Source organism: Dreissena polymorpha, unplaced genomic scaffold (genome assembly GCF_020536995.1).
Source record: "Dreissena polymorpha isolate Duluth1 unplaced genomic scaffold, UMN_Dpol_1.0 chrUn009, whole genome shotgun sequence".
Lineage (NCBI taxonomy): Eukaryota > Metazoa > Mollusca > Bivalvia > Myida > Dreissenidae > Dreissena > Dreissena polymorpha.
In genome coordinates this window covers 519,168-534,511 of record NW_026273323.1, presented here as the reverse complement: position 1 = coordinate 534,511, position 15,344 = coordinate 519,168, and the positions used below count along the sequence as shown (strand labels likewise).

The following is a 15,344-nucleotide window of genomic DNA, read 5'->3' as shown; positions in this document are numbered from 1 at the left end:
TACCTGGCAAGTTGAATTTAACCTTGACCTTTGAATTACCTTGACTCTCAAGGTCAAATTATTAAATTTTGCTAAAATTGCCATAACTTCTTTATTTATGATTAGATTTGGTTGATACTTTGACAAAACAACTCTTACCTGACATACCACAATAGACTCCACCCAAACCATCCCCCACGCCCCCCCCCCCCCCCGAATCCCCCCCCCCCCAATTTTTTTATTTTTTTTAAATGACCACAAATGACCACCACACCCTCACACCATACCCTCCCACCCCACCCACCCCCAATTTTTTTTTTGAAACGGTTAAAAAACACAAATATTTATTTTTATCATTTTATTTTTGAACTACCGTCCAACCATCGCACCTAAGAATCCCCCCCCCCCCCCCGAATTTTTTTTTGCATTTTTGTTGTATTTTTTTCCCACATTTATGGAAGATAATGTAATAAATGACCACCCCCCCACACTATACACCCCTCTTCACTCCATCCCTCCCTCCTTTGTGATTGAAATTTAGAGTCCCTTCACCTTTAAAAAGAAAATAGATGAGCGGTCTGCACCCGCAAGGCGGTGCTCTTGTTATTTCCTTGTAATGCCATCCCACCTTGAGCGGCAGGGATATATTCATTTTAATAATATTCAAATAAGATCTGTGTTCTGCATACTCATGTGATGTGTAACTTTGTTAAAGCACTGTTTCCATCCTGATGTCGTGTGTAGAGGATGTACAGAACGTGATGTCAGTTTGCAGTGTTCCACTTCTCGAAACTGAGGAAAGACTTATAATGGAGGTAAAATTGCGAGAAATATTCGTTTTGATAACATTTTGAGATGTAAATTCAACTCAGAATAATGTTTGATAAATTTAGATTTTACTTTATGCCACTTTGTGCAACCAAGATAAGTATTCTATCAAAAGTCCCATTTTTAGCTCATCTATTTTTTGAAAAAAAATTATGAGCTATTGTCATCACCTTGGCGTCGGCGTCGGCGTCGGCGTTGGCGTCGGCGTCCGGTTAAGTTTTGCGTTTAGGTCCACTTTTCTCAGAAAGTATCAATGCTATTGCATTCAAACTTGGTACACTTACTTACTATCATGAGGGGACTGGGCAGGCAAAGTTAGATAACTCTGGCGTGCATTTTGACAGAATTATGTGCCCTTTTTATACTTAAAAAATTGAAAATTTTGGTTAAGTTTTGCGTTTAGTTCCACTTTTCTCAGTAAGTATCAATGCTATTGCATTCAAACTTGGTACACTTACTTACTATCATGAGGGGACTGGGCAGGCAAGGTTAGATAACTCTGGCATGCATTTTGACAGAATTATGTGCCCTTTTTATACTTAGAAAATTGACAATTTTGGTTAAGTTTTGTGTTTAGGTCCATTTTATTCCTTAAGCATCAAAGCTATTGCTTTCATACTTGCAACACTTACTAACTATCATAAGGGGACTGTGCAGGCAAAGTAATGTAACTCTGACTGGCATTTTGACAGAATTATGTGCCCTTTTTATACTTAGAAAATTGAAAATTTGATTAAGTTTTGTGTTTAGGTCCACTTTATTCCTACAGTATCAAAGCTATTGCTTTCATACTTGCAAGATTTATGAACTATCATAAGGGGACGGTGCAGGCAAAGTTATGTAACTCTGACTGGCATTTGGACGGAATTATGGGCCCTTTATACTTAGAAAATTGAAAATTTGGTTAAGATTTATGTTTTGGTCCACTTAACCCCTAAAGTATCATAGATATTGCTTTCATACTTGGAACACTCACAAACTATCATAAGGGTACAGTAAAAGGACAAGTTGCATAACTCTGGTTGTCATTGTTACGGAATTATGGCCCTTTTTTGACTTAGTAACTTTTAATATATGGTTAAATTTTGTGTTTCGATCCACTCGAAGTATCAAGGCTATTGCTTTCAAACTTCAAATACTTACATGCTATCATGAGGTTACTGTACCTGGCAACTTGAATTTTACTTTGACCTTTGAATGACCTTGACTCTCAAGGTCAAATTATTAAATTTTGCTAAAATTGCCATAACTTCTTTATTTATGATTAGATTTGATTGATACTTTGATGAAACTACTCTTACCTGACATACCACAATAGACTTCACCCAAACCATCCCCCGTGCCCTCCCCCCCCTCCCCCCCTCCCCCCCCCCTCCCCCCCCCCTCCCCTATTTTTTTTTTTTTTTTTTTTTTTTTTTTTTTTTAAGATCATCTCACAAATGACCACCACACCCTCACACTATACCCCCACCCCACCCCCCCCCCCCCAATTTTTTTTTTTGATTTTTTTTTTTTTTTTTTTTTTTAAGATCATCTCACAAATTATCACCACACCCTCACACTATACCCCCCCCCCCCATTTTTTTTTTTAAACGGTTATGTTTGAAATACCGTCCAACCATCGCACCCAAACCCCCTCCCCCCCCCCCCCCCTTCCCGATTTTTTTTTTTTTTTTTTTTTACGCTTTTTTGGAAGATAATGTAATAAATGTCCACAACCCCACACTATACACCCCTCTTCACTCCACTCCTCCCTCCTTTGTGATTGAAAATGAGAGTCCCTTCACCTTTAAAAAGAAAATAGATGAGCGGTCTGCACCCGCAAGGCGGTGCTCTTGTTAAGATCTGAGCACATCTTTAAGGGCAAGGTAGTCCCAGGCTTTGTTATATATAATTCACACAAGCATAAAGTTTAAAACACTCCACCTTAATTAAAGACACCCTCAGTAACACAATTGTCAATATTCCCTTAACATAACCAGCATGTCAAAATATAATTTTTAAAAGTAGGGTATGCAGATATTTCTACACAAGTGGTCAGGCACAATTTTTTAATCGTCATGAATGCGCTTCCCTACATCATTTACATGCCTTTGCGGGGAAAATATTCAAAAATTTCTCTCTTAAAGATTTGCATTAAATTTTACTCTTACAAATTTTACCTTGAACAGTATATCAACCAGTATAATAATTATCATATAAGATAATAATACAATCAATGTTAATGATATGATCAATTATACAAGTCACCAAACTAAAGATGTAAGTATCAACTTATTGCATTGGACAATGCACATTTCGTTACTCACTGCTGTAATTGAAACATTGTCACACTTTCAGATGGCAAACAAGCTCATGGTTATGCTAGAAAATGTGCACGAGAGGGCCAGGAGACCTTTAACAAGAGGTAATCTAATAACAGACAGGATACAATGACCAAATAGACTTATGATTTTACAATATAAAATATGAAGGTTGAATATTATTATGTGAAGCCTCTGTTTTTATTCTGCGGGTGTAAACTGATACCAGGAAGTCTGAAGGCATATGGCAAATGGCCTCGTGTCCTGTCATTTCCACCTTATAATAAACGTACTTTGCACTTAAGCTTTGATACCTTCATCAAAGCACATTCAGATCACCAGCCTTAATTTTGACCTTGACTTATAACATATTTTGGACCAAGGCTTATTCATATTGACCAATTCATCAATACTGCCTAGGGACATAAGTCTTAATTGAATGCAGCATCGTGTTTGCCTTGTTTATCACAGAACATGCCACAGCTCAGATCTTTCTTTGTAGTTTCTTTGTAATTTATACATAAATGTGTACAATCACTTTTGGGTGAGTCTAACTTAAAGAAACATAATGATGAATGTCATCTAATGAAAAAAATAATTATGTTTCTTCCCTACAGAAATTATCAGAATTGTAACAGGTTTCAACTATAAAATGAGCAAAGTAATATAATTATATGTCTGAATCAAGTCAATTAGTTAAACCATAAACAAAGCTCTTTAACGGGCTCCACTGACCAAACAAATTTTGTCACCACTTTATTTTGCTACTTAACTAAATGATGTACAAAAGGCCTTTCTTGTCTATTATATTGACAAAATTCAAAATATGTGTCACCATTATATTGCATACAATACATTTTCTTAATACAAGTTAAGCATAATCATTGTAAATTGTTGAAAATGTCAATTGTGCAATACTTAAATTCAGCACCTTCATTAATTCTGCCAACATCATTGAAAGTTTGTATAGGGTTCCAAAAACATATAATATTGTATTACAAATGTATTACAGTAATTTTTAACCAGGTTTTCCGAAGGAAAAAACTGGTTATTAGATTGGCGAATGCGGGCGGGCTGGCTGGCTGGCTGGCTGGCTGGCTGGCTGGCGGGCTGGCGGGCGGGCGGGCGGAACAAGCTTGTCCGGGCCATAACTATGTCGTTCATTGTCAGATTTTAAAATCATTTGGCACATTTGTTCACCATCATTGGACGGTGTGTCGCGCGAAATAATTACGTCGATATCTCCAAGGTCAAGGTCACACTTTGAATTCAAAGGTCAAAAATGGCCATATATGAGCTTGTCCTGGCCATAACTATGTCATTCATTGTGAGATTTTAAAATCATTTGGCACATTTGTTCACCATCATGGGACGGTGTGTCGCACGAAAGAATCACGTCAATATCTCCAATGTCAAGGTCGCCACGACTAAATATAGATTTTTTTTAAAAACAAACTTACAAAGGGGGTTAATTTTGTTTGTTCATTTCAAAAGTTCAGTTTGAGTTTTCTCCCTTTATCAGATTTTTTTTTCACAATGAAAATCTGGTTTTGTGACAATTTTGTCCCTTGTTTAATTGTATTCTGCTGGATCCTCCTGCCCATAATAACCTGTATCTGATTTTATATAACAATTTACTGCCTTTCCATTATTCATGTAAAATTCACCATGATTGAAAGGAACTAATAAGTGAAAACAGTATAGTGGAATATAATTTTAACCGATAATTTTGACAGTTTTGAGCCAAAAAGTCACATTTTCAAATTATGCAATGTTTTTTTTGTCATTTATTGTTGCTGTGTTATATTTGTTAACATTTCAGTGTCAAAATTATGAAATGGTTGTCCATGGCCGTTGTCTTAGAAGTAAAAAGAGCCTTGTGTAATTTAATTGCACAGAATGTACATGCATGAAGAAAAATTCTAAGAAAGTCAACAAAATATTTGTTTCAGAGATCATTGAAAGACGACAGACTCTTTCTGAGAGACAGGTTCATCAATTAGATTCCGTTAGTTCAGAGTCAAGTGATACACAAGGAGATGCCATGGATCCTTTTGACAATTCGAATAAAAGTTCGAAAACGAGTTCAGGCAGTGGGGATCGAACTCCTCCGAAAAGGAAACGACTCAGTATGAAAGTTTAACATCAGTATTATATAGATATTTATTGGTCTCTGTATATTTTTTATTTTAACTCACAAGTTATCAGAGAAATTTTAATTTTCAGCCACAATCACAAGTGAATAATAATTAACATAAAAACAACAGATGGTTGTGTCATGAACATAGAGAATGAAGGTATTTCCATAACATACCTACCAAAACTTCAACAGGTTCACTTGTTTATAGACAAAGAATCATTACAAAATTGTGAAATTTTAGATTTTCTGTCTTTCATCACAGTACAAATTGATAGGAAAATCATACCTCATTTGCTTATGGTTACTATGAAAGCTATGTTATTCTTTAATGAAATGGAGACCAATTAAGTAATGCACAACTATGCATTTAGAAAAAGTTTATATCCGAACAGCTGTGTGAAAAGTATGGTTTTTGAAAAGCCCGACTAACAATGTTAAAAGGCAATATTTTTCTTTATTTTCAAGGTCAAAGAATCTTGGATATTTTCTAACAAAACATCAAAATAAGCAGACCAAAGTCTGAAGTAAATGACTAATATCGTGAGATTAATAAATATGTCAGTTACATTCAAGCTGATAACCCCTGCTCCCCACAGTTTGCAAGTTAATTTTTAAAACGTTTTTACAGAACAAGATTACCAATTATCAACACTAAACCCATGCTTGTACACAAAGGTACCCATATATTGCTATATTACTGTGTATATGGACATGTTTATGATTAGGGTTGTTTGTGGGGTGTGATGTTCTCGCACTAGCAATAGTTGGTTGTTAAGCGGGCAAAAAAATGAATCATACAATTTATTCATAATTATTATAGCATTTTTTTTAGCTCATCTATTTTTTGAAAAAAAAATTATGAGCTATTGTCATCACCTTTGTGTCGGAGTCTGCGTCCGGTTAAGTTTTGTGTTTAGGTCCACTTTTCTCATAAAGTATCAAAGCTATTGCATTCAAACTTGGTACACTTACTTACTATCATGAGGGGACTGGGCAGGCAAAGTTAGATAACTCTGGTGTGCATTTTGACAGAATTATGTGCCATTTTTACACTTAGAAAATTGAAAATTTAGTTAAGTTGTGTGTTTAGGTCCACTTTATTCCTAAAGTATTGAAGCTATTGCTTTCATACTTGCGGCACTTACTAACTATCATAAGGGGACTGTGCAGGCAAAGTTATGTAACTCTGACTGGCATTTTGACAGAATTATGGCCCCTTCATACTTGGAAAATTGAAAATTTTGTTAAGTTTTCTGTTTTGGTCCACTTAACTCCTAAAGTATCATAGCTATTGCTTTCATACTTGGAACACTTGCAAACTATCATTTGCATAACTCTGGTTGTCATTTTGACTGAATAATGGCCTTTTTTTACTAAGTAACTTTGAATATATCGTTAAATTTTGTGTTATCATCAACTTTACTTCTAAAGTAACAAGGCTATTACTTTCAAACTTCAAATACTTTCATACTATCATGAGGGTACTGTACTTTGAAAGTTGAATTTTACCTTGACCTTTGAATGACCTTGACTCTCAAGGTCAAATAATTAAATTTTGCTAAAATTGCCATGATTTCGTTATTTATGATTAGATTTGACTGATACTTTGACAAAACAAATCTTACCTGACAAACTACAATAGACTCAACCCAAACCATCCCCCATGCCCCCCCCTCCAGAATCCCCCCCCCCCAAAAAAAGTAATTTTTATTTTTCATTTTTTTATTTTTGAAAGATCATCTTCTAAATGACCACAACCTCAGACTATACTATACCCCCCTCCCCCCACCCCATTTTTTATTTTTATTTAAACATGGTTAAAAAACAAAAATATTTATTTTTATGATTCTATTTTTGAAAGACAGTCCAACTATCCCACCCAACAAGACCCCCCCCCCCCTCCCTCCCCCCCCCCAAAAAAAATATTTTGTGTGCATTTTTATTTCTTATTTTTGGAAGATGTAATAAATGTCCACACCACCACACTATACACCCCTCTCAACCCCACCCACACTATACACCCCTCTCCACCCCACCCTCCATCTTTTTTTATTGAAATATTGAGATAGGTCCCTTTACCTTTAAAAAGAAAAATAGATGAGCGGTCTGCACCCGCAAGGCGGTGCTCTTGTTTAAGCTTTAGGTTAACCTTTATGCAAAATGTAAACAGTTTAATGATCTTTTTAGAAGGCTAACCAGTGAACTTGTCTCTAAATACTGAGTAATATATATAACATTGTGTGACCCCCTTTCAAAGCAATTCCTCAACAAGCTACTGCAACTTATTAATTTTTCCAGACAGCAAATATCCAGAGAGTCAAGGCTGTCCAATGCGAGGGAACTGCCAACTATAGAAGGGCATCACGGTGCTGATGGTATGTTCAGTCTTTGCCAGTCTTAAGTGGTTTGAAATCAAAGCCATTTACAATGTGCACATGCAGAGCCATATTTGTGAGAACATTGATAAGGGAAAGACTAGTTTTATTGTACTGTTATTAAATTGTAAGATTCAACAGCAAGCCAATTATTACCAGTATCATTTGTTTTACAATACATGATGATCAATCCAGAACTAAGTAAGAATTATACAGACATAAGCAAGATGTAGTTTTGAGGTGTAACCATGGGAGCCAAAGGTGCTTGTCTAGCACCCCTAGGAACTTAAGTGTTCAAAGCAGGTGGTGTTAACAAAGTTTTAAATCAGACTTAAGAAAACTGCTCAATTACCTGGAATCCATGATTTGAAACAAACTGCAAGCATTTTCTAACTCAGGGCAAGATATCATACAAACATTTGTTTTTAATGTTCTGAACAAGGTTCATGTTTAGTGGGTAAAAGATGTGACATCTCAAGAAGATGAAACCCTGCATGCTTGCAGTTTCATACCAGTTATCCAGTAAAGCATCACTTATGCGTCTTAGCCAATAACAAGAATCAATGGAAGACAGAATGATGCACGTATTAATGGCAGTGTTAATCCCTGAATTAATTCTCTTGACCATACCAAAGAGCCCCATGTTAAAATATATGTATATATAGAAACACAACATGACTAGATCACGCCACCCATTTATTTTCATTCTATAAAGTCCCTCAAACAAACAGCAGTATGAACATGTCCATGCTTTCAAAGTGGATGGCATTAAGTTTTAAACTTAAAGAATGAAGAATACAACAAAGTCCATATGCAGTTCAATTGAAAATCAGAACTTGGTTATTCTTATAATATTTAACATGAATGAAACAAGAGATGTGTTTGTCAGAAACACAATGCCCCCTAATGCGCCACTTTGATTATTATTTTTGACCTTTGACCTTGAAGGATGACCTTGACCTTTCACAACTCAAATGTGCAGCTCCATGAGATACACATGCATGCCAAATATGAAGTTGCTATCTTCAATATTGCAAAAGTTATGGCAAATGTAAAAGTTTGACCAAACCAACAGACAGACAGACAGACAGACAGACCAACAGACGGGGCAAAAACAATATGTCCCCCACTATAGTTGTGGGGGACATAAAAATTAGTAAAGGCCAATAACACTCAAATAGGGGAACAAGAGCTGTGTAATCAGCAATATCCCTCAATGTTATCTAAATACCAATAACAATAACAATAAATACGATGTCCAGAGAACATCAATAAAAAACCTGAAACCAGTGCAAACCCTTCTTTAACAGCTTCCTTGTGCATATGGCATAACTTTAAGTCAAAACCTAATGTCACAAACTGGCTTGTTTCAAATTTCAGGTTGGCTCATACTTGCCGCGAAGCACCAATTTTTTATGCCCCCGAAGGAGGGAATATAGTGATCAGTGCGCTCTGTCTGTCCGTTCATCTTTCCGTCACACTTTGAGTTTAGGTTTCGAAAAATGCTCATAACTTCTATGTTCCTTGAGATATTACCTTCATATTTGATATGCATGTGTATATGGACAAGGCCTTTCCATACGCACACATTTTTTTACCCCTGTGACCTTGACCATAGGGGTCGCGTTTAGGTTTCGAAATCTGCGTTTAGATTTAGAAAAATGCTCATAACTTCTATGTCCCTTGAGATATAAACTTCATATTTTGTATGCATGTGTATATGGACAAGGCCTTTCCATACGCACATAAAATTTTACCCTTGTGACCTTGACCTTGAACTTAGGGTCCGCGTTAAGGTTTCGAAATCTGCGTTTAGGTTTCGAAAAATGCTCATAACTTCTATGTCCCTTGAGATATAACCTTCATATTTGGTATGCATTTGTATAGGGATAGGCCTTTCCATACCCACACACATTTTTACCCATGTGACCTTGACCTTGAACTTAGGTTCTGCGTTAAGGTTTCGAAATCTGCGTTTAGGTTTCGAAAAATGCTCATAACTTCTATCAAAGCGTTTATAGGGGGCATATGTCATCCTATGGTGACAGCTCTTGTTTATCAATATATATTCATACAAATTTCAGTTGGTTGGCTTGAATGCGCAAGGGTCTAATTATTGGATGGCTCATATATTTTTTTACGGACTGGTCACAATTTTCACATGTTCTTTTGTTGGTTTGGCTCCAACTTGCTTTTGGTGTCATAAAGCTGATAATCAATTAGGAGCCCTTGATAATAGCATGCCATTATTTATGCAATACCAGTGACATGTCATCAACTTAAACCATGCTGATATAATATACATTTATTACATGATACCTGTTTCTTGTATGTGTAACTGTTTTAAAATATTGATTAACAAAAACATTAAGTAAATGTTTGGTTCTTATTAATTCAAAAGCAGAAAAAAGTATGGAGTTTAGGCAGAAAAAATACTCTTAAACAGGAGATGCAATTCTTTTGCAGATTCATGTTAGTAAATACTAGGGATGCCAGAGGTTAACCGGCTAACCAAGTTACCTACCGAAACGACCAGTTAACCGTTTACATTTTCGGCAAAAAGTTTAACCTGGAGAAAAATATTTTATGGTTTTTTTTTCATGGAATAATTCGTACAATTTTACTTTTTGCGCGTGAGCTACCGCCAACTTGCGCTGGTGACTAGTTAGAACAGCATGTTGCACCTTTGACGGTAATAAATAACGTGTCATCAATCAAAGTAATAAAGTAATAAATCAATACCTTTGTGATAACAAATAGGGGGTACGGTTTGTTTGACTCACGAAAATGTAACTAGCGAAAAGCAGGGAGTGGGAGCTATTAGCGAAGTTGAATTGACTCTTTATCGAACTCTCGATACAAATCAGTTGAGACAATGGACAGCTTATTTTGATGTTTTGTTAACCAATTTCTAACACTTATTGCTAGTGAAAATATTGTGTTTATAAGAAACAATTTTATCAAGAATTGCATTCATAGTTAAAATCTTGTCCAGTTAAAGTCGTATTTCTTTATCAGAATATAATATCATTACTATAATTTACGTCCAACGATACCAACATTACCGTCCGTTTCAAGTTTTATTTAAGAAAGCAAATTATAACTTATAAAATAATAAAACATCAATTAAAAATATTTAAAAAATAAAAACATTTAATTTAGTATTTGTGTAATTGCTTTAAATGTGCATGCTATGGTACGTCAACAAACATACGTAACTATCAGTATTTGAGATCATAATACTTAGTTACTTCGCTTTTAAATAAATATACCAATTCTATAAATTATTACATTTACAACTTACATTTCGTTTAAAATTAATTTAATTTGCATTCGTGTCCTTTAGTTTACCCACTTTTTTAAATGTACAATAAACATCAAACGATAATACTTCGGCTACAGACGCTAAAATGCAACAACAATATATGCCATTATTGAATAAAAAGAGATGCGGATTCGTTGAACACATATGACCCACTTAATGTCGAACTGAAAGGAAAAAAAACATTTGAATATTAATTCAATTTGAATTTCAAACAGAATGAACAAAGGAAAGCACTTTTTTGTGAGCGATAAGACGCGAACGTAATATAAGCAACCAACTAAAAATAAGTTAATAACACGTGAAAAAGAACATTATGTAGTTCTTTAATTTTGTATAGAGCGGGCCCAGCCATATGACATTGTTTACATACTCTTAATCATTTTAACTACTTAAGGCGTTTTGGTTAACCGGTTGGCAAAAAGTTAACTGGTTTATGATTTTTGTAACCTCTTGCATCCGTAGTAAATACAGTATATTAGAAATCAGGTTGGCTTGAATTACTGATGCCTCAAACTTTAATTGTAAGCCCCTGAAAATTCAGGCCATTGGATTTCAACTGTATGTAACGAAAACTATATTATTATCAGTGACTGAGGAAGAGGAAACCACATCAGCCCACCCAGCAGACCCAGCCACAGCAACCCCACTGGCCACAGCCCCGTTAGAGGCCCCAGTGGTGACAACCCCACTCATGGTGACAGCCCAAGTGGAGACAGCCCCAGCTTGTACACAAAGGTACCCATATATTGCTATATTACTGTATATATGGACATGTTTATGATTAGAGTTGTTTGTGGGGCGTGATGTTCTCAAGCTCGCAATAGTTGGTTGTTAAGCAGGCAAAAAAATTAATCATACAATTTATTCATAATTATTATAGCATTTTTTTAGCTCATCTATTTTTTGGAAAAAAAATGAGCTATTGTCATCACCTTTGCGTCGGAGTCTGCGTCCGGTTAAGTTTTGTGTTTTGGTCCACTTTTCTCATAAAGTATCAAAGCTATTGCATACAAACTTGGTACACTTACTAACTATCATAAGAGGACTAGGCAGGCAAAGTTAGATAACTCTGACGTGCATTTTGACAGAATTATGTGCCCTTTTTACACTTAGAAAATTGAAAATTTAGTTAAGTTTTGTGTTTAGGTCCACTTTATTCCTAAAGTATCAAAGCTATTGCTTTCATGCTTGCGGCACTTACTGACTATCATAAGGGGACTGTGCAGTCAAAGTTATGTAACTCTGACTGGCTTTTTGACAGAATTATGGCCCCTTTATACTTAGAAAATTGAAAATTTTGTTAAGTTTTCTGTTTCGGTCCACTTAACTCCTAAAGTATCATAGCTATTGCTTTCATACTTGGAACACTTGCAAACTATCATTAGGGGACTGTACAGGACAAGTTGCATAACTCTGGTTGTCATTTTGGCTGAATTATGGCCCTTTTTTTACTTAGTAACTTTAAATATACTGTTAAATTTTGTGTTTACATCCACTTTACTTCTAAAGTAACAAGGCTATTGCTTTTAAACTTCAAATACTTTCATACTTTCATGAGGGTACTGTACTTGGAAAGTTGTATTTTACCTTGACCTTTGAATGACCTTGACTCTCAAGGTCAAATAATTAAATTTTGCTAAAATTGCCATGATTTCGTTATTTATGATTAGATTTGATTGATACTTTGACAAAACAACTCTTACCTGACATACTACAATAGACTCAACCCAAACCATCCCCCATGCCCCCCCCCTCCAGAATCCCCACACCCCAAAAAAAGTAATTTATAAATGACCACACCCTCAGACTATACTATACCCCCCTACCCCCACCCCATGTTTTTATATTTTTTTTAAACATGGTTAAAAAACGAATATTTATTTTTATAATTCTATTTTTGAAAGACAATCCAACTATCCCACCCAACAAGATTCCCACCCCCCCTCCCTCCCCCCCCCCAATTTTTTTTTCATTTGTATTTCTTATTTTTGGAAGATGATGTAATAAATGTCCACACTCCCACACTATACACCCCTCTCCACCTCACCCACACTATACACCCCTCTTTACCCCATTCTCCATCTTTTTTGATTGAAATATTGATATACGTCCCTTCACCTTTAAAAAGGAAAAATAGATGAGCGGTCTGCACCCGCAAGGCGGTGCTCTTGTTAAAGCTTCAGATTAACCTTTATTCAAAATGTAAACAGTTTAATGATCTTTTTAGAAGGCTAACCAGTGAACTGATGGACACTGAGGAAACCAGAGCAGTCCACCCAGCAGACCCAGCCACAGCAACCCCTCTGGCCACAGCCCTCTTAGAGGCCCCAGTGGTGAGAACCCCACTCATGGTGACAGCCCAAGTGGAGACAGCCCCGGCTTGTACACAAAGGTACCCATATATTGCTATATTACTGTGTATATGGACATGTTTATGATTAGGGTTGTTTGTGGGGCGTGATGTTCTCAAGCTAGAAATAGTTGGTTGTTAAGCTGGCAAAAAAATTAATCATAAAATTTATTCATAATGATTATATAGCATTTTTTTAGCTCATCTATTTTTTGAAAAAAAAATTAGCTATTGTCATCACCTTTGCATCGGAGTCTGTGTCCGGTTAAGTTTTGTGTTTAGGTCCACTTTTCTCATAAAGTATCAAAGCTATTGCATTCAAACTTGGTACACTTACTTACTATCATGAGGGGACTGGGCAGGCAAAGTTAGATAACTCTGGCGTGCATTTTGACAGAATTATGTGCCCTTTTTACACTTAGAAATTGAAAATTTAGTTAAGTTTTGTGTTTAGGTCCACTTTATTCCTAAAGTATCAAAGCTATTGCTTTCATACTTGCGGCACTTACTATCATAAGGGGACTGTGCAGGCAAAGTTATGTAACTCTGACTGGCATTTTGACAGAATTATGGCCCCTTTATACTTAGAAAATTCAAAATTTGGTTAAGTTTTCTGTTTTGGTCCACTTAACTCCTAAAGTATCAAAGCTATTGCTTTCATACCTGGAACACTTGCAAACTATCATTAGGGGACTGTACAGGACAAGTTGCATGACTCTGGTTGTCTTTTTGATTGAATTATGGCCCTTTTTTTACTTAGTAACTTTGAATATACCGTTAAATTTTGTGTTTACATCCACTTTACTTCTATGGCAACAAGACTATTACTTTCAAACTTCAAATACTTTCATACTATCATGAGGGTACTGTACTTGGAAAGTTGTATTTTACCTTGACCTTTGAATGACCTTGACTCTCAAGGTCAAATAATTAAATTTTGCTAAAATTGCCATGATTTCGTTATTTATGATAAGATTTGATTGATACTTTGACAAAACAACTCTTACCTGACATACTACAATAGACTCAACCCAGACCACCCCCCATGCCCCTCCGGAATCCCTCCCCCCCCCCCAAAAAAAAAGTAATTTATAAATGACCACACCCTCAGACTATACTATACCCCCCTCCCCCCACCCCATTTTTTTAAAACATGGTTAAAAAACAAAAATATTTATTTTTATAATTCTATTTTTGAAAGACAATCCAACTATTCCACCCAACAAGATTCCCCCCCCACCCCCCAAAAAAATATTTTTTTTGCATTTGTATTTCTTATTTTTGGAAGATGATGTAATAAATGTCCACACCCCCACACTATACACCCCTCTCCACCTCACCCACACTATACACCCCTCTCCACCCCACCCTCCATCTTTTTTGATTGAAATATTGAGATACGTCCCTTCACCTTTAAAAAGAAAAATAGATGAGCGGTCTGCACCAGCAAGGCGGTGCTCTTGTTTAAGCTTCAGGTTAACCTTTATTCAAAATGTTAACAGTTTAATGATCTTTTTAGAAGGCTAACCAGTGAACTGATGGACACTGAGGAAACCAGAGCAGCCCACCCAGCAGACCCAGCCACAGCAACCCCACTGGCCACAGCCCCGTTAGAGGCCCCAGTGGTGACAACCCCACTCATGGTGACAGCCCAAGTGGAGACAGCCCCAGCTTGTACACAAAGGTAACCATATATTGCTATATTACTGTGTATATGGACATGTTTATGATTAGAGTTGTTTGTGGGGCGTGATGTTCTCAAGCTCGCAATAGTTGGTTGTTAAGCAGGCAAAAAAATTAATCATACAATTTATTCATAATTATTATAGCATTTTTTTAGCTCATCTATTTTTTGGAAAAAAAAATGAGCTATTGTCATCACCTTTGCGTCGGAGTCTGTGTCCGGTTAAGTTTTGTGTTTAGGTCCACTTTTCTCATAAAGTATCAAAGCTATTGCATTCAAACTTGGTACACTTACTTACTATCATGAGGGGACTGGGCAGGCAAAGTTAGATAACTCTGGCGTGCATTTTGACAGAATTAT

The 15,344-nt window shown here is 36.1% G+C and overlaps 1 protein-coding gene across 1 annotated transcript in view; it reads left to right on the top strand.

Moving 5' to 3' along the window:
- LOC127863450 (uncharacterized) overlaps positions 1-15,344 on the top strand; it is a 53,005-nt gene that overhangs the window by 24,679 nt on the left and 12,982 nt on the right. The window contains exons 5-11 of the mRNA XM_052402979.1: positions 695-794; positions 3,148-3,214; positions 5,063-5,247; positions 7,553-7,625; positions 11,538-11,685; positions 13,178-13,342; positions 14,820-14,984. Of these exons, the coding sequence (XP_052258939.1) occupies positions 695-794; positions 3,148-3,214; positions 5,063-5,247; positions 7,553-7,625; positions 11,538-11,685; positions 13,178-13,342; positions 14,820-14,984 (903 nt within the window). The remainder of the gene's footprint in view (positions 1-694; positions 795-3,147; positions 3,215-5,062; positions 5,248-7,552; positions 7,626-11,537; positions 11,686-13,177; positions 13,343-14,819; positions 14,985-15,344) is intronic.